This window comes from Leguminivora glycinivorella, chromosome 14 (assembly GCF_023078275.1).
Source record: "Leguminivora glycinivorella isolate SPB_JAAS2020 chromosome 14, LegGlyc_1.1, whole genome shotgun sequence".
In the NCBI taxonomy this organism is placed as follows: Eukaryota; Metazoa; Arthropoda; class Insecta; order Lepidoptera; family Tortricidae; genus Leguminivora; species Leguminivora glycinivorella.
Window position 1 is genome coordinate 17,452,119 of NC_062984.1, and position 27,142 is coordinate 17,479,260.

The 27,142-nt window shown below is 39.6% G+C and overlaps 3 protein-coding genes across 4 annotated transcripts in view; 1 reads left to right on the top strand and 2 right to left on the bottom strand.

Annotated features, from left to right (window-relative positions):
• Positions 1 to 5,877: 5,877 nt before the first annotated feature.
• Positions 5,878 to 11,608, bottom strand: LOC125233572. The gene is made up of 5 exons (XM_048139627.1): positions 11,465 to 11,608; positions 10,792 to 10,907; positions 9,456 to 9,641; positions 8,034 to 8,208; positions 5,878 to 6,148 (listed from the first exon to the last, which is right to left on the bottom strand). Exons 1-5 carry the CDS (start codon positions 11,569 to 11,571, stop codon positions 5,878 to 5,880), a joined length of 855 nt encoding a protein of 284 aa, XP_047995584.1. The 5' UTR covers positions 11,572 to 11,608.
• A 671-nt stretch (positions 11,609 to 12,279) lies between these two features.
• The window catches only part of LOC125233057, a 262,529-nt gene continuing 247,666 nt past the window's right edge, over positions 12,280 to 27,142 (bottom strand). Inside the window, exons 7-13 of one of the 2 annotated variants that reach the window (XM_048138903.1) lie at positions 19,795 to 19,944; positions 19,128 to 19,260; positions 18,420 to 18,686; positions 17,663 to 17,827; positions 16,843 to 17,008; positions 14,893 to 16,510; positions 12,280 to 12,533 (exon numbers count right to left, since the gene is read on the bottom strand). In XM_048138903.1, coding sequence (XP_047994860.1) covers positions 15,006 to 16,510; positions 16,843 to 17,008; positions 17,663 to 17,827; positions 18,420 to 18,686; positions 19,128 to 19,260; positions 19,795 to 19,944 — 2,386 coding nt within the window. In that variant the 3' untranslated portion in view covers positions 12,280 to 12,533; positions 14,893 to 15,005. Of the gene's footprint in view, positions 12,542 to 14,892; positions 16,511 to 16,842; positions 17,009 to 17,662; positions 17,828 to 18,407; positions 18,687 to 19,127; positions 19,261 to 19,794; positions 19,945 to 27,142 lie in introns of both variants that reach the window. The other variant, XM_048138902.1, reaches the window with a different exon arrangement.
• On the top strand, positions 20,082 to 24,763 carry LOC125233059 (uncharacterized protein K02A2.6-like). Its single transcript, XM_048138904.1, is given in 3 exon segments — positions 20,082 to 22,247; positions 22,250 to 22,782; positions 22,827 to 24,763. Coding segments are annotated over 3 exon segments (4,353 nt in total). The 5' UTR covers positions 20,082 to 20,233; the 3' UTR covers positions 24,633 to 24,763.

Here is a 27,142-nt window from a genome sequence, read left to right on the forward strand (position 1 = left end):
AATTACTGCTTAATGAACGCCTTCAGTACTTTTATGCGATGTACGGTCAATATGCTTCAAAGACCCAATGCTTGACTCCCTTTAGGATGAGGTATGGCCGCAAGTATCGACACGCTCATAAACTACATTTTATAACAGAACATAAACTATTTAAAAACAGAGGCCTACCATTTGTACTACTTCATACATCTTTTTGCTTGTATTGCCGGGTGCACGAGTTTGAGGGAAATAATGAATATCGATCTTCGCGGTAGGCCCCTCTCGATATCTTGGCGAATTATCCTCCATACCTTTTGACATTTATTTTTTTAAATAATTTAAATGAAATATTTAGCTTAGAATAGACATTCACAGACTAGACGTGGGATCACTTACTTCTTTTAGTAGATCTATAGTTTCAAATATTGGGTCTATTCTTAGTTTGTGCTATATTTTTTACGATTTTTATTTGTTACTTTACTGTAATAAATTAATGATGGATATTTCAATAGATGTGTAAAGTTTTATGGAATGTAATAGTTTGGCCAAAAATAAAGCTTATTTATTCAATTTGAACTGTTTCATTTCATAATCTGATTATAACCAATCTTAGAACATTTTCACATTACCCAGATCTTAAATCGGGAAAATTGTTGTGGAAGGATGTTTCAAGGTAGGTGAAAATATGGCGCCTTTAATGTGTGTGATATAATATAGAAGATCATGTCATTCATGCTGACGCGCAGATTTGACAAATTTAATCTTAAATTAGCATGACAATTCACACAGAAATTTCGGTATTTTCATTATCCGTAAAATAAGTAAACAACAGTATTGTGTTTATAGGGGTTCTTTATTGAACAGTTTGATATTACATATTTTAAAATTAAAGGGTAAATGGAAAAATTCACACCTTCGACAAGACTCGAACCTGCGACTGCATGGCCCAGCCGCTATGACCAACTTGGCCACGGAGGCCAGGAGGATGCGTGCGATTTTTTCCTCAATTACTAAAAAAAGGTTTACAGTTTGACAAAAAAAGAGTAGAAATGGAGCTAACTTTTTTTTATTTATCATAGCTAGAGAGCGGATTTCATGTAGCGATTTAAATATTAATATGGATATGATTAGTGCATTTTTTTTAAATACATGTCATGTGGATTATATTAAGGTTTTACAATCTATCGCATCTACATCGCACACCGCAAACTTCGTTGACTAATTAGATTAAATTAATGTTATTTTCTGTAAATGTAATTTTTCTTTTCTTTAAATGTAATTATTTTTGTAAATATCTACATTTAAAGAAAAGTATTTCATTCTAAATAAAGGAGTTTGTATACTGCCGTCCTATCACTAAAACCCATCTAACCCACAAATGATAGTTTTGAGATATGGGCAAAAAACATAAAAACCCATATCTCTAGGAAATGTGTCGATTTAGTCCAGATTTCTTTTATTCTTAAATTAAAACTAAATTCACGCTAACATTATTTAAAATCAATTTAATTTAATATTGTTTAATTTATTAGAAATTCGCCATTTTGTGTTTAAGTTATGCAAATAATTCCTAAAATATGTATGATTTTACTGTTAAAACACGGTTAAGTATACTTTAGCCGTTTTTTAGGATTGAATAATACATAAAACATGGCTTAATAACGGCAAAGTAAGTTTACGTGTTTATAGTAATCGCACAGACCAACCCCTATAGACATCTATTACAAGACGACTCGCGGTCGCCAGCCTTCCTAGTATTTGCACTGATATAAGCGCGGGCGCTCGCCGTGCCCGATCAGTATCGACCAAGTAACAGACCCGAAAGCAGCGCGTGTTTTTCGCACAAAAAAATTGGAAAAGGGTATTTTGATGCCTTAAAGATGTCCACCTGTAGTGTGAAATGGTGTGGAAAGGTAACAAGAAGCTCAAATTTAAAAACAGACGGCATTACATTCCACAAATAAGTCATATTTATAATTTATTCAGAGCCGGCATAGGTCAACTTACATTGGCCACTACGCGTCAGTAGAGGGACAGTCATACTTCTGTCCCTTTTCATCTGGCGCGACTGCCCGCCGTCCTTGAAACGGCCAATCACAGCGCGCTTAACACATTCCCCGCCCGCTCCTCGCACCCCAAACACTGGTGACTCGTATCGCGAACCAAATATACAAGACTGCCACTCTATAGGAGGTTCTCTGTGAGTAATCGTAACTGAGCATTGCATAATAATCTAAAAACATAGCTTAATAACCGCAAAGACACTAAACAATTTTATACTATCGTATATGCTCTAAAAAAATGCTGTAACCGTTTTTAAGCTATGCAATGACTATAGTATGAATTTTCTGAGATGCACTTTTCGGTTTTGCCCTAATCTGTTAAACAATGGCCTTTGTTTCTATTATTCGCTGCGGTTAGCTGCCGTTTCCACAGCACGTGCTAAAGTCTCAGTGTAGTTAAAAAGCAACTATCATGATAGCAATAAGGTTCAAATCCACAAAAAACCCTTTCGGAGATAACACGTTTTGTCATCTTCAAAAAAAGTTACCTGCACACTGCAAACTGTTTAATAAATTTGAACCTTATTGCTATCATGATAGTTGCTTTTTAACTACACTGAGACTTTAGCACGTGCTGTGGAAACGGGAGCTAACCGCGGCGAATAATAGAAACAAAGGCCTTTGTTTAGCAGATTAGGGCAAAACCGAAAAGTTCATCTCAGAAAATTCATACTATACTAACATCGAAATAATTTGTATGCATTCCTAATCTAAAAGCCCGCTATATGACAAACCAGCGACGATTACTAGGTTTTAGCATTGTCATTCTTTTTAAAAGGAGTTTATCATTTTAGCAATGTCCCGTTTACCTGCAGTACCTGCACTAAGTTTCAAGAGCAATTCAATTTGTTAAATGAATAAAAGACAACTGTATGATATTGTAACCATTTATTTGCATGCATAAAAAACCTCGTTATAAGTTATGTTACAAATTAACATATTTAAACTTAATATAATATTCTAACATTAGTGAAAACTAACATAACATTAATATGAAACAATAAAATTCGCTTTTTACATTGCAACAAATCAATTTGCTATACCGACACGGCGAAAGGTGTCGCTCTTGGATATCCAAAGTTATTCGTATTATTACTATAATACACTATTAAAATAATGTTTTTATTACCGAGTTATATAAGGTTAAAAACGGTTGACATTGGCAGTTCTTACAAAAAGAAACACGGATTTCATTTATTATTCGCCAAGCAAGTGAAAATAGCAATCTTTATTTATTTTATACTTCAAAAATTCAAAATACGTTTAGGATTGTTTGACATAATAATTTTCTCTCTTTCCGCTTGATTCCGTTCTTCTTAAAATTTATTTTTATTTTTTTGTGCGTTTGGTTTTCGACAGTTGTATTATTAATACTAATATTACGAGTGTAGTGCTCTATATCGACGGTGGTTCTACATCGATAAATGGTTATATGTACTTATGTGTAGGTCAGTCCTCCTTTTCTGTATGTAAAACTTCTGGATTTGAAGGGTCTGAATGAATTGGTACAGCAGAATACTTATATATCATACATCTTTTTTTTTCTTCTTTAAACTAGAATCAATATAGAGATCTTTGTTAACAATTTCTGGTAAAATCAGGTGCATCATTGCTTAAAATTGTATTAACTAGGTTAAATTTAAGTCTGTTTCTCTGTTGTTTGTATGAATTGGAGCGGATAAATAAAGATAAAGCTTCATTTTGGATGATACATATGTTGTCATTTTACAATTTTTACATGCTAGGTATAGAGTTCTTCTTCTTTCGAGTCATCACTTGTAGTTTCAATGCGTCTGCGACGGAATAGTCAAAAACCTTCTTTCCTTATATCAAGATGAGAAGCATTTTACGAATGATTAAAGAAGTAAACGTTGTTCGATTTTGTTACAACGAAGGATAAACCCAAATTCGATGATCGTCAGCAACGGTTTTAGCTTGAACCAGTAAAAGGGAGTTTTAACACTTTCGAAACCGGGCTCTACGCGGCGCTACGACATTTTCGCTACATACGGGGAAACCCATGTAATCGGCTACGCTTCTACGAGCGGTGTACCCGACAGTCGGGTTCTTGGTAGCGAAAGTGTTAAAATTGATGTATTTTCGTCAGCATTGAAAATTAAAGCAGAAACGTTCGACGTGGCTAAGTTAGGCAAAGAATTCTGAGGTATCAATCTCAAAAAGTCTTGGAACAACACGATAGAATGTTCCTTGGTAAAGATCGAGTTGAGCAATCCCCTTCTGTTCTACATTTATTAAACTTACTGCTGGTGTGATGACTTGTGGTCGGTTTTTCGGTATTCATTTTATTCGCAGATCTCTGTTATCGTTTGTATCCTGAAGTTCGTAACAAGCCTAAAAGAAATAACATTAATTAATTTGATTTTTGACTGCATTATTAAATCAGCTTGACGGTAATATAATGTTGCGCAAGTAATCCATACCTACATAGGTACTAAAACATTGTAAGGTAAATAAATGCTTACAAAATGTATGTGGCTATGGCAATGCCTACATAGCAATAGGATGGTACAATGTAATTTCTTGACTTTTTTGTTTACGCTTTATTTGTACACAATAGTTTTAACTGGGCTCTTGATCGAATAACTTATGAGTTAGGTATTTACTTGTCGCGGCAAACGTGTGATAATACGTTAGCAAAACGCAAGTTGTGCTTGAAAAAAACCTTAAAAAAAAGATATTTAACACTTACCTGGACCCTGACCTGGATTTTAAGGAGAAAATGTTCATTCACCGGTCACTACAGCCTTCGCACAACCTTATGCGCGCGAGCCGCTCGGCCGACTGTCGGACTGGCGCAATAATTTTGGAAGGTATACTTTTACAACTAGCGGGGTTTTAGCGTAGCTTTGCTGGTTTGTCCTGTTTCAGTGTGGCATTATGAATATATTTTAGTAATAAATTCACCGTAAAGCGCAGTAACTAGGTTTTAGTGATGTATTTGTAACCGAAATTACAATGAAAGTCTTTAAATACACGGTTAAAGGACTTTAGCCGTGTTTAAGCGTAGTATTTTATTTAAAAAAGTGAATGTTATAAAATGTAATAACGCAATTAAACGGCTTTAATGGGAATTTATGAAGCTTATGTCAAGTAACGTTGTTATAGTTATGTATCGTGTGATAAAACTATGAAGATAAACAACTGCTAAGCGCTTTAATATAAGTTATAGAAGACAAATGTGGGTTTGCGGTTTTATACTATTGAAAAGGGTTATAAAATAGTGCACTTAGCGAGGTATGTCGACTCTGTATCTCGGTAACTAAAAATGATAAAAAATATGATTCCAAGACCAGTCGATGGGGAATTCTTTCCTATTTAAGAATATTTATCCAAATGAAAACTGGTAATATGCAGCTTAGAGGGGTTCTAGTGATAGGACGGCAGTATACAGGAAGCGAATTATTTTAATTTTTCTATTTTTTGAGTCGTAATATAGAAGTTTTTACAAGAATTTATATAAATAAATTATTAAAAATTAACAAACATTTTTTTATTTATTAATTATATTATGATTATGTAGGGGGGCGGAATGAGACGCCAAGTAGGTACCAGTGGTTTATTGGTTTTCATACAAACAAATATTATATCATACAAAGTGGGGTAAATACCTAGCTACAAAACATAGGTACTAGTGAGCATAGGGCGGTACGCATCGGCGTTCTCACCCCTTACTCGGCCCCTCAGGGGATGTCCACTGCAAGTCCAAAGGCCAACCGAGTATGAACTTATGGGCGGTCCGTGTAGACGGTCTCGACCCGCGCTCATTTGGTGGTTAACCTTGGGGATAGCAGAGGCCGTCTCCCAAGCTAGACCGCTAGCTAGAGAATGACTGATCGGCGGCCGCGCGGCGCCTTTTATTACGGTTTCCTCGCCGCCCGCGCTCCCCGCGCCGCTCGGAGTTCTTCACGCCCGCTCGGGTAGATCGGTCCGCTGATCGTGACAGGTAGTGATGTGCGAGCGAGAAAGTATTCGGATCCGCGCGCTCGCGCGTGATGTTATTTTGTCTCGCTACATTCTCCCCCTCTGGTACTCTTTGACGTCCCGTGAGAGTACCAGGAATAACAGGATCTGTGTTGTCTCTCCCTCTGGTACGTATGCAGACGAGAGAGTATCAAAACGTGTGTAGATCGGTTTATACTCCAGTTCCATGGAGTTGACGAAACACTGTACTGCTCTGCTTGTGAGGGTTTGTGAGAACCCTCCCCCTGGAGTGAAGCTGGTCCAGTAGTGTTCAACAGCATTGATAACTAAACAACTTCCTTTGCACGTGATACGTTGCTTGCATCCTTATTTCTATTCCAGAAAATATTGTAGGGTAGGTGCAACTTCTTCTTTGACATTGAGGGTAGTTGTCATTCATGGGCCCCACTTGGGCGCTACTTAAGATCGGGGGCGGTACGCATCGGCATTCTCATCCCCTTGCTCTGTCCACTCACGGCTAACCGAATATGAACTTATGGGCGGTCCGTGTAGACGGTCTCGACCCGTGCTCATTTGTTGGTTAGGCTTGAGGCATAGCATAGGCCGTCTCTCAAGCTTCACCGCTAACGAGTGAATGACTGATCGGCGGCCGCGCGGCGCCTTTTATTACGGTTTCCTCGCCGCCCGCGCTCCCCGCGCCGCTCGGAGTTCATCACGCCCGCTCGGGTAGATCGGTCCGCTGATCGTGACAGGTAGTGATGTGCGAGCGAGAAAGTATTCGGATCCGCGCGCTCGCGCGTGATGTTATTTTGTCTCGCTACAATTATTATTTTTGCCCAATATTCACAAAACCATCCAAAAAGGGTTTTACTTTTATACATTTCTTGTGTGTAGAAAAAATAATAAATTATGCGAGTCATATCCATATTAATATTTAAATCGCTACACGAAATCCGCTCTCTAATCATAGCAACACTTAACCGTTCTCATCTAAGTGTCAGAATAGTTGCCACATGCAAAACGATTTACATAGACGGTGGCGCCCCTATTATTTACTACTTTTTTGCCAGACTAGTTCCGATATTAGGTCGGACGCCGAGGCATCATGATAATATCGACTCTGTCTTTATTGTGTCGCGGGCAGAAGGCGGTGAAGCGTGTTGGGACGTAGTTACTGTCCACAAGTTTCAGGGGCGATACTAGCGCCAGGCAACCCCTATCTGGAAGATAAGAAAATAATTGTAAGTAACCTTTCGTAGATTTGTGTTTGAATACCTACTAAAAACTCTCAAAATCAATTAAATTGAAAACTGGAGGACTTGCCTCGCATAGGTAAACTGTGGAATGAACTGCCTGCGGTATTTCCAGGCCAATATGACCTTTAAACCTTTAGGAAAAGAACGTACTGCTTCCAAACTTTCTGGTGGTTCGGGTGTCCAAGGGCGCCCTGTGTGCTTGTTTGCCTCCTATCTCATAAAACATCATACCTTTTTTTTCCACAGGGACTTCTTTTGAATGGTTGACAGTTAAGTAGCGGATAAGATTGCGGCGGAAGTATCCTCAGGGGGCCGATTTTTGATTCTCGGCCATTCGATTTCGTGAAATTCGTTCAATAATATCTCTACTACTAGCGATTAAAATTCTACTAAAAGAATCGAAAACGAGTGGTCATTACAAATAGTTTTAAAATTACTAACAATATGTCATTTTCCACAGACTTTCGAACTTCGAATTCAAAGAAAAAAAATACATGGGGCAATCTACTCGTAGACTGACAGATTACAAACGGCGATGGAAACTACATACTGAAACTTGACTGGATATTTTAAAACTTGGAATATATGTCGATTAGTTGAAATTACCTGCCAGTCGATTTTACCCCTACATATGCCTTATTTCGTTTGTTTTTTTGGTGGCCTAAGGCCCACTTGCACCAACAACTTAACTCAGGGTTAGTCTGTCTGTTACAACTGTCAAATTTCATATAAAATGCTTCCATTTTCGTCGGTGCAAGTGGCCCTAAGAGGCTTGAAAGTACCTGGCATCGACCTTCTCGCATCCACATTCTCAATCATGAAAACACCGCTTTTGCCGAACAGAGCAGACACAGTTTTAGCGGTAGCGTTCCGTGTCTCCTCTGACTCCAGACTTGGCGCGTCAGTGGCGACACCCACCACATGGCTGAGTTGCACGGCTATCCACGCTGCTAGGTCGAAGCTGATTCCTGAAAGGGAATGGGAAAGAGCTGTGAAGTCTGGCAACGTCGCGCCGCTTCATTCGAAGCTGGCGACACATTTTGGGTCAGGCGGTTTAGCTCGACTTGCTCTATCGCGCGCGAGTTCATACTTGACGTCGTACTATATGTATGAACTGGCGCGCACGTAAGCCGTTCTAGACCGCTAGTAGTACCTACCACCCAAATAAAACAGCTGGAAGAGATCCCTTAAAGAGATAAGCTTGCATTTGTACATAATCATTATAATTATTCACTGTATTCAGTATTCAGTTCTTTATTTGCCAATATAGACACGAAAGCCATGCAAATACAATTATATATTATAAATAATCAACAATAAAAAGGTAAGTAACAAAACAATAACAACAAACAACGAGATAATGAAATAATAATACTTACTGTACTTGTAATTTGTTCTGTGCAATAAAGTGTTTACTACTAGGTACTACTAAACATTTACCCCCATAATCATAAACGTTCACTAAAGCTATCAAGCCGATAAAGTTCGTTTATCGCTTTCTATCACACCAAAACGTCGGAAAGGGACAAACGAACTTTATCGGCTTGATAACTTTAGTGGCCGTTTATGAATAAGGGGGTTAGTAGACAGTATAAGTAGAAAAATAATTTGACTTAAAATCTAGCCTTTTCTTTTAATCAGACAGGAAAGAAGTTGAATTAATTGACGATCGGACTGTTAACTGACATTTGAACAAAGTAGGTATCTACATTTAGCTGCATAGCAAACTAGCCCTCTAGAAAACAAAATCACATGCAGGCGGGCAAGGCAAGCAAGCACGCTCGCGCGATAAAGCTTACTCGTATCACGTCAGGCCGCCCCTATCGCACTATTGTAAGTGCAATAGGGACTTACGTACGATGCGATCTGGGGCCCGTTTCTCGAAAGGTACAAGCCTTGTATTACAAGTGCGCGAACTGTCAAATCGTATGGGTTGTCATGGAAACACACTTGTAATACAAGGCTTGTACCTTTCGAGAAACGGGCCCCAGGGGCCTATTTATCAAAACTAAAAATTACAAGTTACAAGCAGAAGTCTCCTTCTAACTTGTCATATTAGACATTGACTACCACTTGTAAATTGTAACTTGTAGCTTCGAGAAATGGGCCCCAGGTTTATCACACTAGTGTGCTACGCCAGGAGAGTGTCAGTTATCTCTGCAACTTACTGTGTTTTTGTTCGAAAAGTGTGCAACTGAATATTTTACCAACTCACCAGGTATCTGACAGAAACATTTGAAATCCAGACCGTACGACGGGTGATCATGCCATCCGAACTTGAACAGCAGTATCGTGGGTCGAAAAGGCCCATTTTCCACGGAGAGGAAGCGGCGAGCATCGTCCAAACTAAGCACGAGATTTGGATCGCTTTTCGCGAGGGAGCTTACGTCTATGACTATCACTGGAAATATGGATCAAAGCAATGAACGGATTTTTGAGGTAAATTATTAGTATTATTACATTTCTCTAATTAACACATTCACTATCAGACAAAAAATAGTTATTTGTTATACAAGGGGGCAAAGTTGTATTTTAACGCCGAGTGTGGAATTGAAAAACGAGGAAGTGAAAGGATTCTATAATTGAACCACGAGCGAAGCGAGTGGTTTGAGAATAGAATCTTGAACTTGCGAGTTTTTTAACACACGAGAAGTAAAATACATTTGCACCCGAGTGTAACACAAAACTTTTCCCCTCACTATAGCGAGGAAACTACAACGCAAAAAATGCGTTTATCACTGCTTCCAGTAGTTCCACAGGTGGTAAATCATCTTAATTACTAGATTCACCTACTTTTATCAATTTTAAAGCAGTTAATTTGACTTTATTCAAGTTCAAATTACTTTACCCACTGGTGGATAAAATGCGTTTTTACCCGCTGGTATTAAAGGACAAAACACGTGATTCCGAGCTAGTGAGGGGAAAATTAATTTACCGCCCGCTTGTAACGACAAAAACTCTGCGGGATTTCCGGCATCTGAGCAATGTTCTCGAGTGCCCACTTGTTGCGAAAGTGTTAAATATACCATTTACTCAGGTACCTAGGCAGTGTGCATTAAATATTTAAATAGCGGCAGTTGGGGCACCTACAAAATAATTACCAGGAGGGCGATTTTTGAATCTCGCGTACGGGATTTTGTCACTAAAATACCGGTTGAAAACGGTGACTTGCTTATTATTTTCAGTGTCAATTTTCTGAATTCGAACGCGTGAGACTCAAAAATCGGTTCGCAGAATAGTAATATTTCCACTTTTAAATTTATAACCATTGATTGCTGTCGTTGTTTGAAAAATTATATTGTATGATTGCCTTTATCCTTTATCAGGCGCTACCCAAACTACTAATGATGCTATCAGAAGAAGCTAATACGTACAGTCAACCAATTAGAATCCTAGGCCACTCTAGAACCCTGTCCTATTGACACTGTGCTTTATTTGCTATAGAAGTCAGTTTGACTTTTACTGTGAGAGGGTTCTACAGTGGCCTAGGATTCAGATTGGTTGACTGTACCTACTAACATCCAACCAAGCAAAGTTGGCATTATACTTACGCCTGGTCAGCAAGTTATTTAGTGGTATGGCTGCCGGCTTCATGGCGTTCCAGCCGTGGTATTGGTAGTGAATAGAAGTGCCCATTTCAGGGAAGCCACAGTTGTAGCAAACCTGCCTGGAAAAGTGTCGAAGAGAACATTGGGCTGCAGCCAGAATAGTATATTACATACACCAAAGAAATGTCCCTATTTGTTGACCTCGGCTCAGTCTCGGCCGACTCTGAAGCTTTCTTGTTTTGCTTCTGGCCAAGGTGAGTAGATACAGTCAACCAATTGGAACCCTAGGCCACTGTAGAACTGTCATAGTGACCTTATAGAACAGATTGTGCGAGATCTCTTACTGCTTGTCATTTTGACATGGTTGTAGAGTGGCCTAGGGTTCCAATTGGTTGACTGTACTTATACTAATTCTGAAATTTGAGTTCGACAGGAGTCAGACTCCATACAAATATACCTGTAATTTTTTTCGTTTTGTTTTTGTTCTTTGCTTTATAATTTCATTTTTAACGAGACAATCTGATAACCTCGTTGTTCTGACAAGGTCTACATAAAAAAACATACAAATTATTTATAATATTGGCCTATTTCGGGGTTCTATACCGGTTAAAACCCGTTGGGAGTTTGGGAGAACCCTAGGTGCTTAGGAAGTTTTCAAGAAATATATTGGTCTTACCATTGTGTTTGCGCTGCGATCTCTAGATACACGTTCTGCATATCCTTCCACCGAACAGGGTGCGAGAGGTCGAATAGATCTATACCTATGGCGGTCGGATCACTCATCTGACCGCTTATAATAATACCCTCGCCTAAATATGCCCTTAGAAAAATTAACAGAAGCACTTTCGTGTTCATCTTTAGATGGCGTATTATCTACTGATGAACGATCAGGCAAACAATAAGCATATTTTAAACATTCCGTCACAATGTGTTTATTCATTGTTTATTGAACAAATATGTCAATTTATTGTTTGTTATTTGTTATATAAACAAACATTGTGGTTATAAACATAGGGTGTTGTTTCACGTACTCGGTAAATCAGTCAGTAGAAGTAGCTCTAGACAGTGAACACTTATACCGTATACTACCTACTGTCAGGTGTCGCACATGCAATGATAAGTACCTACCTAATCTAAGTTTCGTTCATTCCTAATGGAATAAACGATAATGCGCCATATTTCGTGAAATGATAACGCGATATGATACATTCGGTAGAGACAGTTTGAGAAAAGATGAACTCAAGGATGTCGAACCTAAAGAAGATTTGAAGAGAGAAGTGTGGGAGGGCAGCCGGGACTGTAACCTGCAGCTCCAACTCCAGGGAATTGGGCTGAATGAATGCATCATGTGATCGACGGACCGCCTGTTTCCGGCCAGGCGTCCCTACACTACATATACATCTACATGATCTACATATTCGTGGAATGAACTGTACCTAGTAAATTCTACTATGGGAATCTATTCTATGAAATAAAATAAGAGAATTTCACCAAACACTTTTAATATGTTAATGTTAACATAGCAATAATCTTAACTTAAAAATAAGTAAAGAAATAAAGAAAACAGATAAATATCAGAAGAATTTAGAAGTACGAGTATCTAAATATTTTTTAGAAATATACAAAGAAAAAATATGCTACAAACAATTTGATCGCAATGAAAGTTTTGTGATCTTAAGCCAATTTTGCTTACATACAAAATTACTAAGATTCCACTAAATCGCAAGACTTACTATACATTATACATCGAGACTAGGGTTTGCAATCCGGATATTCGAATATCCGAATTATTCGAATATCCGCCAATATTTTTATCCGAAAATATTCGAATAATCCAAGTGAAATTATCCGGATAAACGGATAATTTCTATAAACATTATTTTTTATTTATAAGTAATATATTTAATAGATAGACGTCACTGAAACCAATTTCGATCAATTCTTAATACGGACAATGTTATTGCTAACAAGTTAACACCTATTTATCTTCAACTTCCCTTCCCTTGGTCCCTTGTTTTTTTGAAATTGAAATTTAGCGCCTCACTCCGAATTTAGCTGTTATCAGTTCCATGGCAATTTAGTACGCCAGAATTCCCTCCACTTCACTAAGAAATATAAGGTATTTTCCTTTTAAGTCCTTAGTTACATTCATACACAAAAATCGGTCTAATTACTACTTATACTTTGAAATCTTAGTCGATCTACTGATCAGCTTGGAAACTAAAACCCATCAAATCGCTGCCGAGCAATTTGAGGCGTTTTGGATTTGAATATTTAAATAAGTTCGCCTTCGTACCTCCTCCTTCTTCATTTTTTTAAATTTTATGTCTTGTATATTTTATGTTGGTGGTACAATAAAGAATTTGTTACGTACTTACTTATTTATCACCTCTCCCCTTCCATTGGTACTTTGGTACCAGCCACTGTGCAACTAAGGTCTAAAATGATCCACACCTGGATAGGAAGTGTCTTCGACTAATTGGTCTTCTCTTTTTTTGGTTACTCTGTTTTGAACGAGTACCTGTGCTCAGTTGCTCATTCCTATTCTAAGACCCTAACCAGGACGCTTTTGTTTAGAGCCTATTACGAAAAGAGTTTTCAACTTTTTATATTAAGTATCCGATCCGGTCCAAGATGGCATCTGGTACGGGCGTAGGCATTTGTGCAAATGACTAGTGACTACAGTGGTAGTATCAGCATGGGCAATTATGCCACTGTCTTTTAAGCCGAGACATATGCAATAATTACCTTTGTACATAAGAATATAGTTAGACAAACCCAAGGAAAGAATATCTATATACTCAGCGACAGTCAGGCGGCACTCAAAGCCTTCACATCGCCCAGAGGTGACTCTTGACTGGTATTAAACGGCATCCAAGCTCTTAACAAGCTTGGAAGGCAAAACAAGGTGCGACTGGTATGGATACCGGGGCACGAAGGCTTCATTGGCAATGAAAATGCTGATGAACTTGCCAAGGCCAGGTCTGAAGACAACCTCACAAGGAACCATTAAACCGGCTATGAAGGACCATACCATACAAAGGCTAATCACCAAAAAGAGTGGGATGCCCTGGTAGGTCTGAAGCATTCAAAGCTCTTTATGCGGAGGGTAGAATCTGGATGGAGTAAAAAGCTAGGAAAGCTAGGCAAAAGACAACTCCAAATTATAACGGGGTGTTCACAGGCCATTACGGGATCAAAGGAATGTTGGCCAAGATGGGACACGCTGACTACACAGATTGTCGCATGTGCGGCGAAGAGGAAGAGACCGTCAGACATCTAATGTGTGAATGTCACGCCCTCGCCAGACAAAGAATGAAGAACTTTGGAGCAGGCTACCTAGTACCAAAGGACATCAGAGAGCTACCCATGAGCCTCATCATCCGATACGTGGAGATGGTCGAGAAGCTCCTGAATAGCTGAAGGATCTTAAGATCTAAGGGGGTAATTGCACAAAAGATCCCGATGGGTCGAAGTGTATCCGGAAGGGCCCCGCAGATTTAAGATGACTATCCGATCCGATCGAGCGAAGGACCGACTCCTATACATTCTCGAAATCATTCAAGGCGCCATCTTTGATTTTTGCCTTTGACATCCTTCCTATATCCGATATCGGAACGGATAATATGACAACGCTGTATCGCCTATAACCATCATCATATCCAATGATGTTGTCTAACGTTCCACTCTACACAAGCCATCCTCTCTACCATCCATTTCCAAGGTAAAGGTGTTGTAAGAAAAACTTCTCGTTATATCCAACACCTAACTAATCACTACTACTAACTGTCTTATATCGACAGCTCACCATCTGATTGCAAGATTCTAATCATAAAACTAAAGATAGAGAGCAAGGTGTGTTTTAATTTCTACAGTTTGCTGATTTATGCAAAAAATAAATAAAAATGTAGGTAAATTTCGCATTATGGCGCTCATCTATCTCAGCCGTTATCAATTCCACGCTTATACGCACCTGTAACATTAATTTTGTTCCATTTAATAAATTATCCGAAGTTATCCGAATTATTCGAATATTCGAATAATAAAAATTGTATTATCCGAATTATTCGAATATTAAAAATCCACCGGATAATGCAAACTCTAATCGAGACCCCTTAATCGACATTCCCAATAAGGGTATATATTGCACTAGTCAAAGTAGGTACACAAATCTTAAATTAATCGTTGGTTTTGAGTACACATTAAATATGGAAGTTTCAATATAATCCTGAAGGCATATCCGCCAGCTTATGAACGCCATAACCAGAAGACCCCATAGGGGACAAAGTCCGCTTTAAATCGGAATGGCTGTGTGTTCCAGTCATCACTAGACTAGTCATGCTCGCTGGTGCATCTCTCATGATATGGGGCCCGGAGTAGAACCCGGCGTTAACATGACCACGCTTCATAAGAAACGAGTTATTATATGAAGACGCGTTTTCGAAGGACCCAGTACTCAGTTTGGGATGAGGCAGGTAAAATTTCTGCGGAGAATCTGGCTTGTTGATTGGCTCATCCTTTTTGCTCGAGGATTTTGATCTCGGATGAACAGCGTTTCTTTTGCTATTCGATCTCGTTACTGGAATCAAGGGGCTTTCTTTGCCAGCGTCGCTACTGGTTCTGGAGCAGGACCGCTGCCTCCTTTCATAAGGCCACACAGGTTTCTTCGGTTCATCCATCATTACGATATCTACCATGGAGTTCAATCCTTCATCAATCCTATCCAAGCTTTTAGTCAGTTTCTTGGACTCGATCAAGCTAACTATTTCATCCACCCGACTACACTTAGAATTAGATCTTTGAAGGGCTGTTCCATTTCCAATATGCGAATTATTTGTTTCGTTATAGAACATGCTGTCAATATATTCTCTCTGCCTGGAACCCTTCTCAGATGTTTGAAATGACCCGGTTCTTTTAACTGACGGTCTTCTACTTTCTTCTCTGGATCTTGTTCTAGAGCGTTTTACTCTATTATCTTCTTTTTCTTTCTCAGCTATCGAGTTAAAAACAGCCCGGCATTCGTGAAAATCGAAACTTGAAACGGAATTTTTCTTCACTATGGGATTTTGGCAGCGTGATGCACTGAGCAAGGAATCCGAGCCTTCGTCGCTGGAGAAGTATGTATCGTCGTACAAATCAGGAGGCTTGTTGTAAAGCAGACCCTGGTCAGCCGGTGGGACAAGTAAATGCATCAAGCTCTTGGCCTTTCTTGGTGGATGTGGGAGTATTTTGCTGGGTATAATTTTAGTCTCTTCGTCATCTTCATTACTTTCATTTAAAAATTCCGTACTACTCGTAATCTGGATGCTGTGTTTTGTGCTGGTTATTGAATCTTCCTTCTCAAGGTGTCGATGCTTCTGGCATTCCATGGCATGAACGGACACATTGATTTCAGAAGTTTCGTTGCATCTGGACGATTTGTCATCATAGGTCCTGTTTTTAGCATACTGTTCAGATTCCGCGTCATTGACTATGTTTCTTAGTTCCTGTATGACTTCATCTATTGTTGTTTCCTCTTCATCATCTGATGACTTTTGGGTGTCATGTTTTTTCGTAGATTCTAATTTCTTGTGCAGGTTGCGCTTATTTCTCATTATATCGTATGTTTCCTTTTTGACGTTAAACACTTCGTAAACCATAGATTCTCTTTGCGCATCGCCTTCAGGACTCAGAGATCTTTCCGAAGAACTTATTCCTTCGTCTTCAGGGGGTGATGACTCATCTGAAATAAACAATAGAATATATGTTTATAAAATTTCTTTACCCACTGATAATGCCTAGATTAAAAAAGAGTAGGTATCTACTAGTATGTAATATTTTATTGCCATTTTAAGGAATGTAAGAGTCGTGATGGCTTCTGGATTTTACTTTAAAACAGACTGTGACACAGGTAAGTACCTAATTAAATGTTTTTGTTGGGAACTTTTTACTTATACAAAAGTTGGGGTAATTAAGATTTTGAAACAACTACCTACATATAATTGTGCGCTCATCAGTCTTAGCGGACAAGAAAGTTCGGTTATCTAATACATAGTTGTTGAAATCAAAACTGACCTCTATTTTTGTGAACCGTGTTTTTTTTCTTCACCGCGTAAGTCTTCTTGCGGTTGGAGTTGCCGTGTTCGGAGCGTAACGTCGACACCTCTTCTTGAAGCTCGCAGCACTTTTCCTTCAGACACTTCTCCAATGAGAGCAGGATTCCTTTTTCTTCTTGAAGAATCTGTAAAAGGTAGGTAAATAAAATGTTAAAATCATACAAATTCGATTAAATTTACCGTTAAATTTTGTATTGGCACAAAAGTTGTTGACTGAAAGTTGTTGATTCGAAATCTGTTGTTGCTTGGGTTTACATTATTGAATACTAGCTTTTGTCCGCGGCTTCGCTCGCGTTAGAAAGAGACAAAAAGTAGTCTAATGTCACTCCATCCCTTCAACTGTCTCCACTTAAAAAATCACGTCAATTCGTCGCTCCGTTTTGCCGTGAAAGACGGACAAACAAACAGACACACACTTTCTTATTTATAATATTAGTAGTTGGATAGTAACTTAATGAATTCATAATATCATCATACTGCATGTCCTGACCGATTTCGACCACGGCGAATGTTTAGCACTGATTAGTTGAAGAAAGTGACGTTAGCTAACTAATATGAGTCCATTAATTAATTAGTACCTCCTTAAAGCTGTATTTACTCAATCATCAAAAGTTATATCAGTATCATTAAGTATATCAGTAGCGTGGAGTTTAGGCCTCTCTTCGAGTACTTCACAACAGAACTTTTCTGGATGTCGTCGACCGAACAAGCCAACAGATGCCAGGCATTTCTTACGTTTAACGGTCTTTAATACTTTTCTTTATCTTCTCCTCACTGACCTTAACCCTTTTCTCGAGCAAGTCCAGCTTGTGCCTGAGATCGTCCTTCTCCCTCTGAGCCTCGTGTGCCTTCTCGCTCAGCGTGTCGATGTCGATCAGCTGTTTCTCGTAGCTTTCTATCTCTTTCGTCACTTGCTCGTTTATGCTTGGCAATTTTGTGACAAGCTGGAATGAAAGACCAATCTTTATTATTTATACAAGTATGGGTAAGTGGTAAGTTTAAGATTTTTGCATGTATTTGTAATTTAATTTTTATAGTATACTTTATAATTTGTTGAATATGGATTTATGTATCTACCTCTTAATTTATTCTGAAAAATCTTCAACAATGTGCGTTATGGCATAGAATAGGTACTAACAAAATTTCTAGGATACCATTTACTTCACACCCAAAAACTTTAAATGTCACAATTATATGAGGAATGTGGAAAACGTCGATGACATTTCACAGGTTTCTTTGAAGTTATAAAGATGGTATTTACTTATATAAGAGGCAAACAAGCAGTTCAATAGACAGATCGTAAAAACCTTCCGCCATGGACACTCAATACAATACTAGGACGCTCTTTTCTTGAAAGTTTGATGAAAAAGGTCATGCCAGTCCAGATATTACGAGTAGACATTTTAGTAGTAGAGAATTGTTCATTGATTTTTATTTGGGTGGTAATCAGGTCATGAGTTCCTTTATCTTTTGCAAGGTTAAATTATTTTTCTAAATGCTAATACTTCCATTGACGATACATACCACATTGCTTACCTTCTTCAAAGTGACGATATCGAACCCAGCTTGCTCCAACTCCGCCTGTATATACAGCTTCCTCTGCGGAGTAGGGGCGCTGCAGAGCAGAGCATTGATGAAGGCCAGGCCTGCTGCTTGCAGGTCTCCTGAGCCTCCGGTGCTCTGGAGCATGCCTACGAGGAATCTGAAGCGGACGGGCTCGCCGTAGCGGAGGCGGAGGGTGGATAAAGCTTCGGAGACCATGGCGTGACCGATGGCTGGTGGGTAGCAGGATTTTGTGAGCAGCTGAAATAGAGATGGTTATTGTTGTTAGTTAAAACAGGTTTTTTAAATAAAATCTAATGTGAATTACCATAAAGGAACCTAAGAAAATTTGCCGTTTCATTGTCAAAACACTGGACAACAGGACCTATATTCGTAAATTCGGACCAAGCTCTATGCTTGACCTTTTGAGGATGTGTAAGTAGGTTGGTAAGCATTCTAACCACAAAGCTTGTGTCAACGTAGCGAAGTCAACCTAGTCTCTTCAAATTTATACCGAACATCATAATCAGAATATCTCGAGTAGGTACCACAGGCTCATAAGGGTTGACCTGCGACGCTATTAGTGCCATGGAATTTTTGACCATGACCAATTGACACAGTGAGTATACTTACTTGGAGCCACCATAGTCAATCAAAGTCTCTACAGCAGTTCTCGAAACTTCACTAAGAACTAGGACTCACCTGTAAAGCGAGAACTCTTGACTTGTTGACTGTGGACATGATACACACAGTCAGTGTGTAGACGCCGTTGGAACCGGCCACCAGCCGCCTCACGCAGTCAGGATATCGGCTGCAGCAACTCCAGAGACATTGCCTGAAAATCAAAACAATTATGCTGATAAAAGAAAGAGGAGCGGACGTTCTCATAAGTCTTTTCAAAGGGTTTGGGCCATCATTGGATAGTCATAAAAGTCATAAAAGAAATAAGGATAGTCTTAAAATTAAAAGCCATTCCCCCTCAAAGCACGTCACGTGGGCTAACGGCTTGGATGCAAACTCTTACATGATACCGAAGAATATAATACAAGCAAGCAAATTCATCTAGCAGCGGCCGACTCCGTGCTCGCCCCCTCCCCTACTTGACTGAGCTAGACATGGCGTAGGAGTTTCAATAGTAATGTCACGCCATCTAGTAGCTCGGCAGGAACTTTTACACAAAACTTGCCATATACTTACAAGCAAGCTAATTTATCTAGCAGTGGCCGATGCCTTACTGCGGGCGGCACGCACCTCTCGCACCTTCCCCCACTTGACGGAGCTGGGACGTTGCGCAGTAGTTTCAGTAGTGATGTCACGCCATCTAGTATCTCGCAGGCGAACTTTTACATAAAACTTGCAGTATACTTACAAGCAAGCTAATTCATCAAGCAGCGGCCGCCTTCGCACTGCTGGCGGGCCTCTCGCACCCTCCCCCACTTGACTGAGCTGTACATTGCGTAGGAGTTCCAGTAGTAACGTCACGCCATCTAGTGGTTCGCAGGCGAACTCTTGGACGAAACTGAAAGAAGAAAAATGTAATTGTAGAAGTTTATGTACTTTTTCAGGAAGTTGGTAAAAGTAACCCAAGTTTCTTTGTGTTACTAAAATTTGTAACTCAGAATTTTGTATGTGTCTTTCTATGTTGCGTGTTATGTATGCATGTTTGTGTGTGTGTGTGGCTGCGCCCACTCCCGTTACGTACATGTAATAAACCAGTGCGATAAGAGCAGCCCGTGGTTTCACTCGTGTCCTCGTACTCGTCACTGGCGACGATCCGGTTAATTCCCACGTGTTTCGCGATAAATAAAATGTCGAGTGCTAATTTCGGTGTGTTAGATACTTTTGATCATAATGTTCAAAGTTGGAAAAGTTACAAAGGCCGACTGCAGCAATATTTTATCGCAAATGACATAGATAATTCGAAAGATGCGACAGGAACAAAAAGACGGGCCATCTTACTAACGGCACTCAAAGAAGAGACTTACAAACTCGCAGCGGATTTGGCCCTGCCTAAAGAACTGGACAGTGTGCCTTATGAAGACATTATAAAACTTTTGGACGACCATTTCACACCCAAGCGCGTTGGATTCGGCGAGCGTCACAAATTCTACGCCGCGGTACAACAGGCCGGCGAGTCCCATACGCAGTGGGCCGCTCGCTTACGTGGCCTCACCGCTTATTGTAGCTTCAGCAACGTAGAAGAGGCATTACGCGATCGGTTTATAATGGGTTTGCTACCAGGCATCGAAAAGGAAAAATTGTATGCGCAAAACATCTCGGAGCTGACGCTAACGAAAGCTGTCGAGTTCGCCGAAAACATTCGCTGCGCGCGCGCCGGGGCCTCTGCAGCTGGTATGACGCCTTCGTCGGGCGACGTCTTCAAAATCGGGTCCAGTAAACAGCAAAATAAGGCTGACGGGAAAGTGAAGTGTTCAACTTGTGGCTACACTAATCATAAAGTGTCGGAGTGTCGGTTCACTAATTACGTCTGTAAAAAGTGCAAAGTTAAGGGTCATTTAGGTAGAATGTGCCCTAGTGTTAAATATTTAGATGTTAATTACGATGCCGAGGACGATGACGGTAAGTTGCACAATATTCGCTCTGTTAAGGGGAAACCTATGGTCGAAACTGTTACTATACATGGCAAAAATATTCAATTTGAAGTAGATACTGGGGCTGCCGTTTCTGTGATATCTCCAAGTTTTTATAAAATGCATTTCAATTACATTCCATTGTCACCTCCAACGAAAGGCCTGCATGGTTACACCAATAATAAATTGCCGTGCGCGGGTATGGTGCAGTTGCCAATCGAGTATTGTGGAGCTACCCATACGATAGATGTACATATCGTATATAACGGTTCCGCTCCAATACTAGGCAGAGATTTTATTTCTAAATTTAATTTAGAATTGGCCCCTACCAGTACCTACTGCAACAAAATTAATGCCGTTGAACAACGTTTTCCACAGCTGTTTTCAGACAACTTAGGATGTTTTAACAAATATAAAGTTAAATTAACTTTAAAAGAAGGTTCTCAGCCAGTGTTTTTTAAGGCACGTCCTGTAGCTTTTGCCTTACGGGATAAACTAAGTAAAGAAATCGATAGGTTGGTCGATTTAAACGTCTTAGTTCCCGTAGAACATTCGGAGTACGCGTCCCCCGTGGTACCTGTACTAAAGCGTAATGGTTCCGTAAGATTGTGCGCGGACTACTCGGTCAGCATCAACAAGCAATTAGTCATAGACCAATATCCGTTACCGACTGCTAACGAGTTATTTGCAAAGTTACATGGAGGACAAAAGTTTTCTAAACTAGATTTATCAATGGCTTATAATCAATTGATGTTAAGCGAAAAATCTCAGAATTTAACTTGTATCAATACACATCGAGGTTTGTATAAATATACACGGTTAATTTTTGGGCTAAGCAGTTCTCCTGCAATTTTCCAACGCACAATGGACGAACTGCTCGCGGGCATGGAGGGCGTGCTGTGCCTGCTGGACGACGTGCTGGTCACGGGCCGCGACGACCAGGAGCACGTTGCCAGGTTAAACGCGGTCTTACAAAAGTTACAGGACGCAGGACTAACCTTACAAAAGGAAAAATGTGAATTTTTTAAGAGTGAAGTTAGCTACCTAGGGTACATTATTAACAAAGACGGGTTGAAAAAATGTACTGATAAGGTAAAAGCCATTGTTAACGCCCCAGTCCCTAGCAGTGTACAGCAACTTCAATCCTTTTTAGGGTTAGTTAATTATTACAGAAATTTTGTTCCCAGTGCGTCTAGCATTTTAAGCCCCCTGTATGATTTGCTAAAAAAGAAGTGAAATGGACTTGGACCACGGCGCATGAAGAGGCTTTTCATAAAATTAAACAATGCCTGGCGTCTGATCAAGTCCTAGCGCACTACAACCCTGAAGCTCAGCTAGTTCTGACTGCTGATGCGTCACCGTACGGACTTGGTTGTATTTTATCGCAAATTGAGTCGGACGGCCAGGAAAGACCAATATCCTATGCGTCACGCACCCTCAATTCCGCGGAGAAGCGCTACTCTCAAATTCAAAAGGAAGCTACGGCCCTTGTCTTTGCAGTACGTAGATTTCATCAGTATCTGTACGGCAGATCCAAACCCTTCATATTACGAACGGATCACAAACCCTTGATTTCAATATTTGGGCCGCACCGGGGAATACCGGAAGTCTCCGCTAATCGCCTACAGAGATATGCTATTTTTCTAAGTAGTTACAACTATAAAATAGAATTCGTTCGTAGTGCAAATAATAGCGCGGATTACTTGTCTCGGGCATGCGCGCCAGAAGGGGAGGGCCGGGGAGCGCGGGCGCAGCAGACACGTGCTGCAAGCCCGGCGCTGCCGCCGTCGCCGCCGCGGAGACGAGCGAGCGCGCAGCATATGTGTGTTTCGTAGTAGAAGGTAGCTTACCGATAACGCTACAAGAATTACGCGATGAAACACACAAAGATGTAACATTGTGCCAAGTTATTAAATATACGCAGCAAGGGTGGCCTAAGAAAATAAATAATGTAAAATTAAAACCATTCCATTTATGTAATACGCAGCTGTCAGTGGAAAATGGATGCTTAATGCGTGGGCACAAGGTCGTTATTCCTGAGAACTTACGTTACAAGGTTTTGTCAGAATTGCATGCTTCTCATTTAGGAATCGTGAAAACTAAGGCAGAAGCCCGTTCCCGATTCTGGTTCCCAGGTATAGACGAAGCTATCGAAACGTTAGTAGGTACTTGTGATACATGCATTCAACTGCGGCCGGCACCAGCGCGCGCGCCACTCGCGCACTGGAAATTCCCGCCTCAGCCATTTTTCCGAGTACACATTGATTTTTGTGGCCCAATAAACGGTCGATCATACTTAGTGATAGTTGATGCTTATACTAAGTGGGTGGAAGTCTTTGACATGAACAGTTCCACTACTTCCACCGCCGTCATAGATAAGTTATATGAATACATGTCTAGATACGGCCTGCCCCACACCATAGTAAGTGACAATGGAACGGCATTTTGCTCACAACAATTTGTTGATTTTTGTTCATTGAACGGAATATCACATGTGACGTCCCCCCCCTACCATCCGCCTAGCAACGGCCAGGCAGAATGCTACGTTAGAGTTTTTAAGAGGGGATTAAAATCTTGTTTACTTTCGAGCACCAATGTGAAAGAAAACAAAATCAAATTACTTAAATATATGTTCGATTATAGAAATTCCATACATTCGACCACAGGGTTCTCACCTGCACAGCTTGTTTTTGGTCGAAAATTAAGATCTCGACTAGATTTATTAAATCCCGTTAACTTGCCGCCGTCGTCATCGTCTGTCGCCTTATCTGATGTTGTTGCAAAAAAACAGTACTTGCAGAATAGTAAACAAAACAGGAAAAGTAAACCAGTTTTCAAGCAAGGTGATTTAGTGTTATATAAACAGTTTAAAGGTAATAATAACAAATACATTTGGAGTAAAGGCGTAGTTATAAGGAAAGTAGGGAAAGTTTTATATAAAATTAAAGACTTTTCTTCCGCTTCAATAGTAAAAAGGCATACTAATCAACTTATGCCAATAAAAGGGACGATTACCAATCAAAATACAAACAAGGATAAAAACATACCTACACCGCCGCCGGTACAAATGTCGAGATGCATCGACACTCCGCCGCCAGCGCCGTCGCCACCGCCGCCAACGCCGCCAGCGCCGTCGCCACCGCCGCCAGCGCCGTCGCCTCCACTGCCGGCCCCGCCGCCGCCTCCGCCGCCGCCTCCACCGCCATCGCCGCCTCCGCCACCATCGCCCCCGCCGCCTTCTCACCCAAACTTGCCACTAACGTCTCTGAGTGACAGCGTGGATGCGAGGCCGGCTTCTCCACCACTCGATGACCAACACGAGGCTGTATATTCTAGGAGTACACCGTGCCACTCACCATCCCCTTCCACGGGGCATTCACGAAGCCCATCATATTTCTATATGGGGGAGAAAAGGGATAATCGAGATCCAGAGACTTCTGAGCCTGCAGGGCAACCTGAGCACCCGGCCCCGCAGATGACCAGTGCCTCGGATGAGGATGACTTCCAGGAGGCGATCGAAGAACCGCAACCAGGCGACGCTCTTAGGGACCCACCGCCAACGGTGAACCCCAGAATAAGATTGCGTAACCGTCCCAAGGTCAATTATAAAATATAGTTACCATAATATTGTATTTAGAGATAGTATCGATGCTAGGGGAAGGAAATGTTATGTATGCATGTTTGTGTGTGTGTGTGGCTGCGCCCACTCCCGTTACGTACATGTAATAAACCAGTGCGATAAGAGCAGCCCGTGGTTTCACTCGTGTCCTCGTACTCGTCATTGCGGAACCCTGATTCAGCTATTATTAACTTCTGAGTGGCCGTGGTTTGAGAACAAAGTGCAAAATACGGGGATGTACATAATTATCTAGCTATATTTTTATATATCGTATTAAAATCAAGAACGTGATCAACTTTTAAGTACTTTCAAAGTGTACCTAATTATAAAACTTTTATAAAGGATATTAAACTTTCATATCTTCGCAGTATCAACAAAAACCTGAGTTGCAACATTAATTAGGCATCATAATTTTATCTCCATTATTGCGTGGCGCCACTGAGCCATTCCCCTGTCATAAACGCGCTTATTAAATGAAATAAAACAAATTAAAGTCGAGAGCGAAAAACTACTCATACAGGATGGACGGCTAAATGGGACCTCGGCTGCACAAGGAGGGTATTCTGAATCGTTTTTTTTCGCCAGGCATTTCTGACAGCTAACTTCAAAATCCACCAATTTGTGGATTTTATTTTTGTCAGAAAGTCCGGGCACTTTAGTATCTTAGCCAGTCAAAAAAAGATTATGAATAGGTACCCTCTTTAAATATTACAGTGCCCGCGATTAGAACTTTGTTTACTTTTTACGAAAACTACTAGACTTTTATCCCAATTCACTTCTCAAAGTTGGACCTAGATTTAATTTGTGCTCTGCAGTGTGACATATTTGGTAAGACTTGAAGTAGATTCAAAATACTAAATTAGGTATTCTTAAAAAACGCTCTTTTCAGTTTAAGCTACTGTGGTGTACATAAATGTAGATTAAAGCTACTGTAGAGCATATCTAATAAAGAATAGAGTAATAACAAAATATATAACGTATTTATTTATATGATATAACGTCTATATACATATCTTTATTTATTTAATTACAATGGATATCAATAAGTATGTATTTATCAATTAGCAATATATGTCAATAATAAAACTTATTCTAAACATAAATCAAATCTTACAAATTAACCTAGCAAATCTTACAACTAAATATCGGGTCTATATTAATTCGCATAACTGAAAATACTCCTAATATGAATTGGCATACCGTTTATTACGCATAACGTTTAATACATTATTTCGCATAACAGATTTCGTATAATGCTAATGCGCATAATGTAAATTGTTATAACGATGAATTGGTATAAGTATAACAAGCATAACTTTGTTTCGTAGAATGTTTAAATGGCATACAAGAAAATTATATTTTCCCCACACTAACGTGTAACGGCTTACTTTTCTGTTCGAAAACAGATAGCAAAATTGCATTTTATCCACAAGAGTGCAAAGTAATTTCATACAAATTTTAACTTGATGTCTTAAGTTAACTGATAGAATTTTACCTATAAATGATGATTTTGAATCATAAATATTGAAGAAATCGATGGATTTGATTTAGTTTGATGTTTTATAGTCAGTATTTTGTTCGTGTTGGGGTGGTGAAAATGTTTGTGTTTCAAACTCGGTGGCAATGTTTAACGTGCCGTACGAAGGTTAATGTGCCTTGAAACCCTCGCAACGCTCAAGATTCCACTTTTTGAACCACTTGCTACGTTCGCGGTTCAATATTGGAATCTTCCGCTTGCTCGGGTATCAGTATTGGAACGTGCGATTTGCGAAAATCTGAACGATGAAATAATATTATTTAAATACTATCCATTTTCAATTTCTTTAGTAAGGTACAGTGGGGCAAATCTAGACTAAAAGGCAATTGTAACTAATCAATTTTTTCCATTATTACACTATTTCCATTATTCCATTATTACATGTACCCACTGAACACGCTTACTACATAACTGGTAGATACTCTATTTTCTGAAAAACACTTATGAAAAACGAAAAAACTTAATAAGTAGGTACCTAATGTATAAATAAAATAAAGACTCCTTAACTCAAATTTTTTTAATTTAAGATTAGCAGATAAGTTCGTAAATGCATGTATATTTCTTAAAAATAAAGTTTTTTTTAATAATGCAAACATTGTAAAAACATGGAAGACATTGACCACAGTTACATTTGCCGCCCACTCGAGATTTGCCCCGCTGTACCTTACTTACCCCTATTTTTTTCATGCTTAATAAGTGAGACAGTATAAAATTAAACACTCAAAATCGAGCGCTCGAAATTGGAAAATCAGCCCCTGATTGATCCAATCGCTTGCTCCATACAGGTAGTAAAAGTATGGCAATTCATTTTAGGATAATTAAAGTTATACGAAATAATAGTATGCAAATTTCAATTATGCAGATTCATTGTTATGAGAAATAAGAATTATGCATTTTTAATATTATGCTTATTCAATGTTATGAACAATTATGTTATGCCAAATCTGTCATGCGAATTCAAATTATGCGA

Excerpts from the sequence above, each read along its gene's own strand:
- LOC125233572 (XM_048139627.1), bottom strand. The coding sequence starts at position 11,571 with ATGAGTGATCCGACCGCCATAGGTATAGATCTATTCGACCTCTCGCAC. Across the intron at positions 10,908-11,464 it reads ATCGCAGCGCAAACACAATG|GCAGGTTTGCTACAACTGTG; the intron begins GTAAGACCAATA and ends ACACTTTTCCAG. Across the intron at positions 9,642-10,791 it reads AAATAACTTGCTGACCAGGC|TGATAGTCATAGACGTAAGC; the intron begins GTAAGTATAATG and ends CCATATTTCCAG.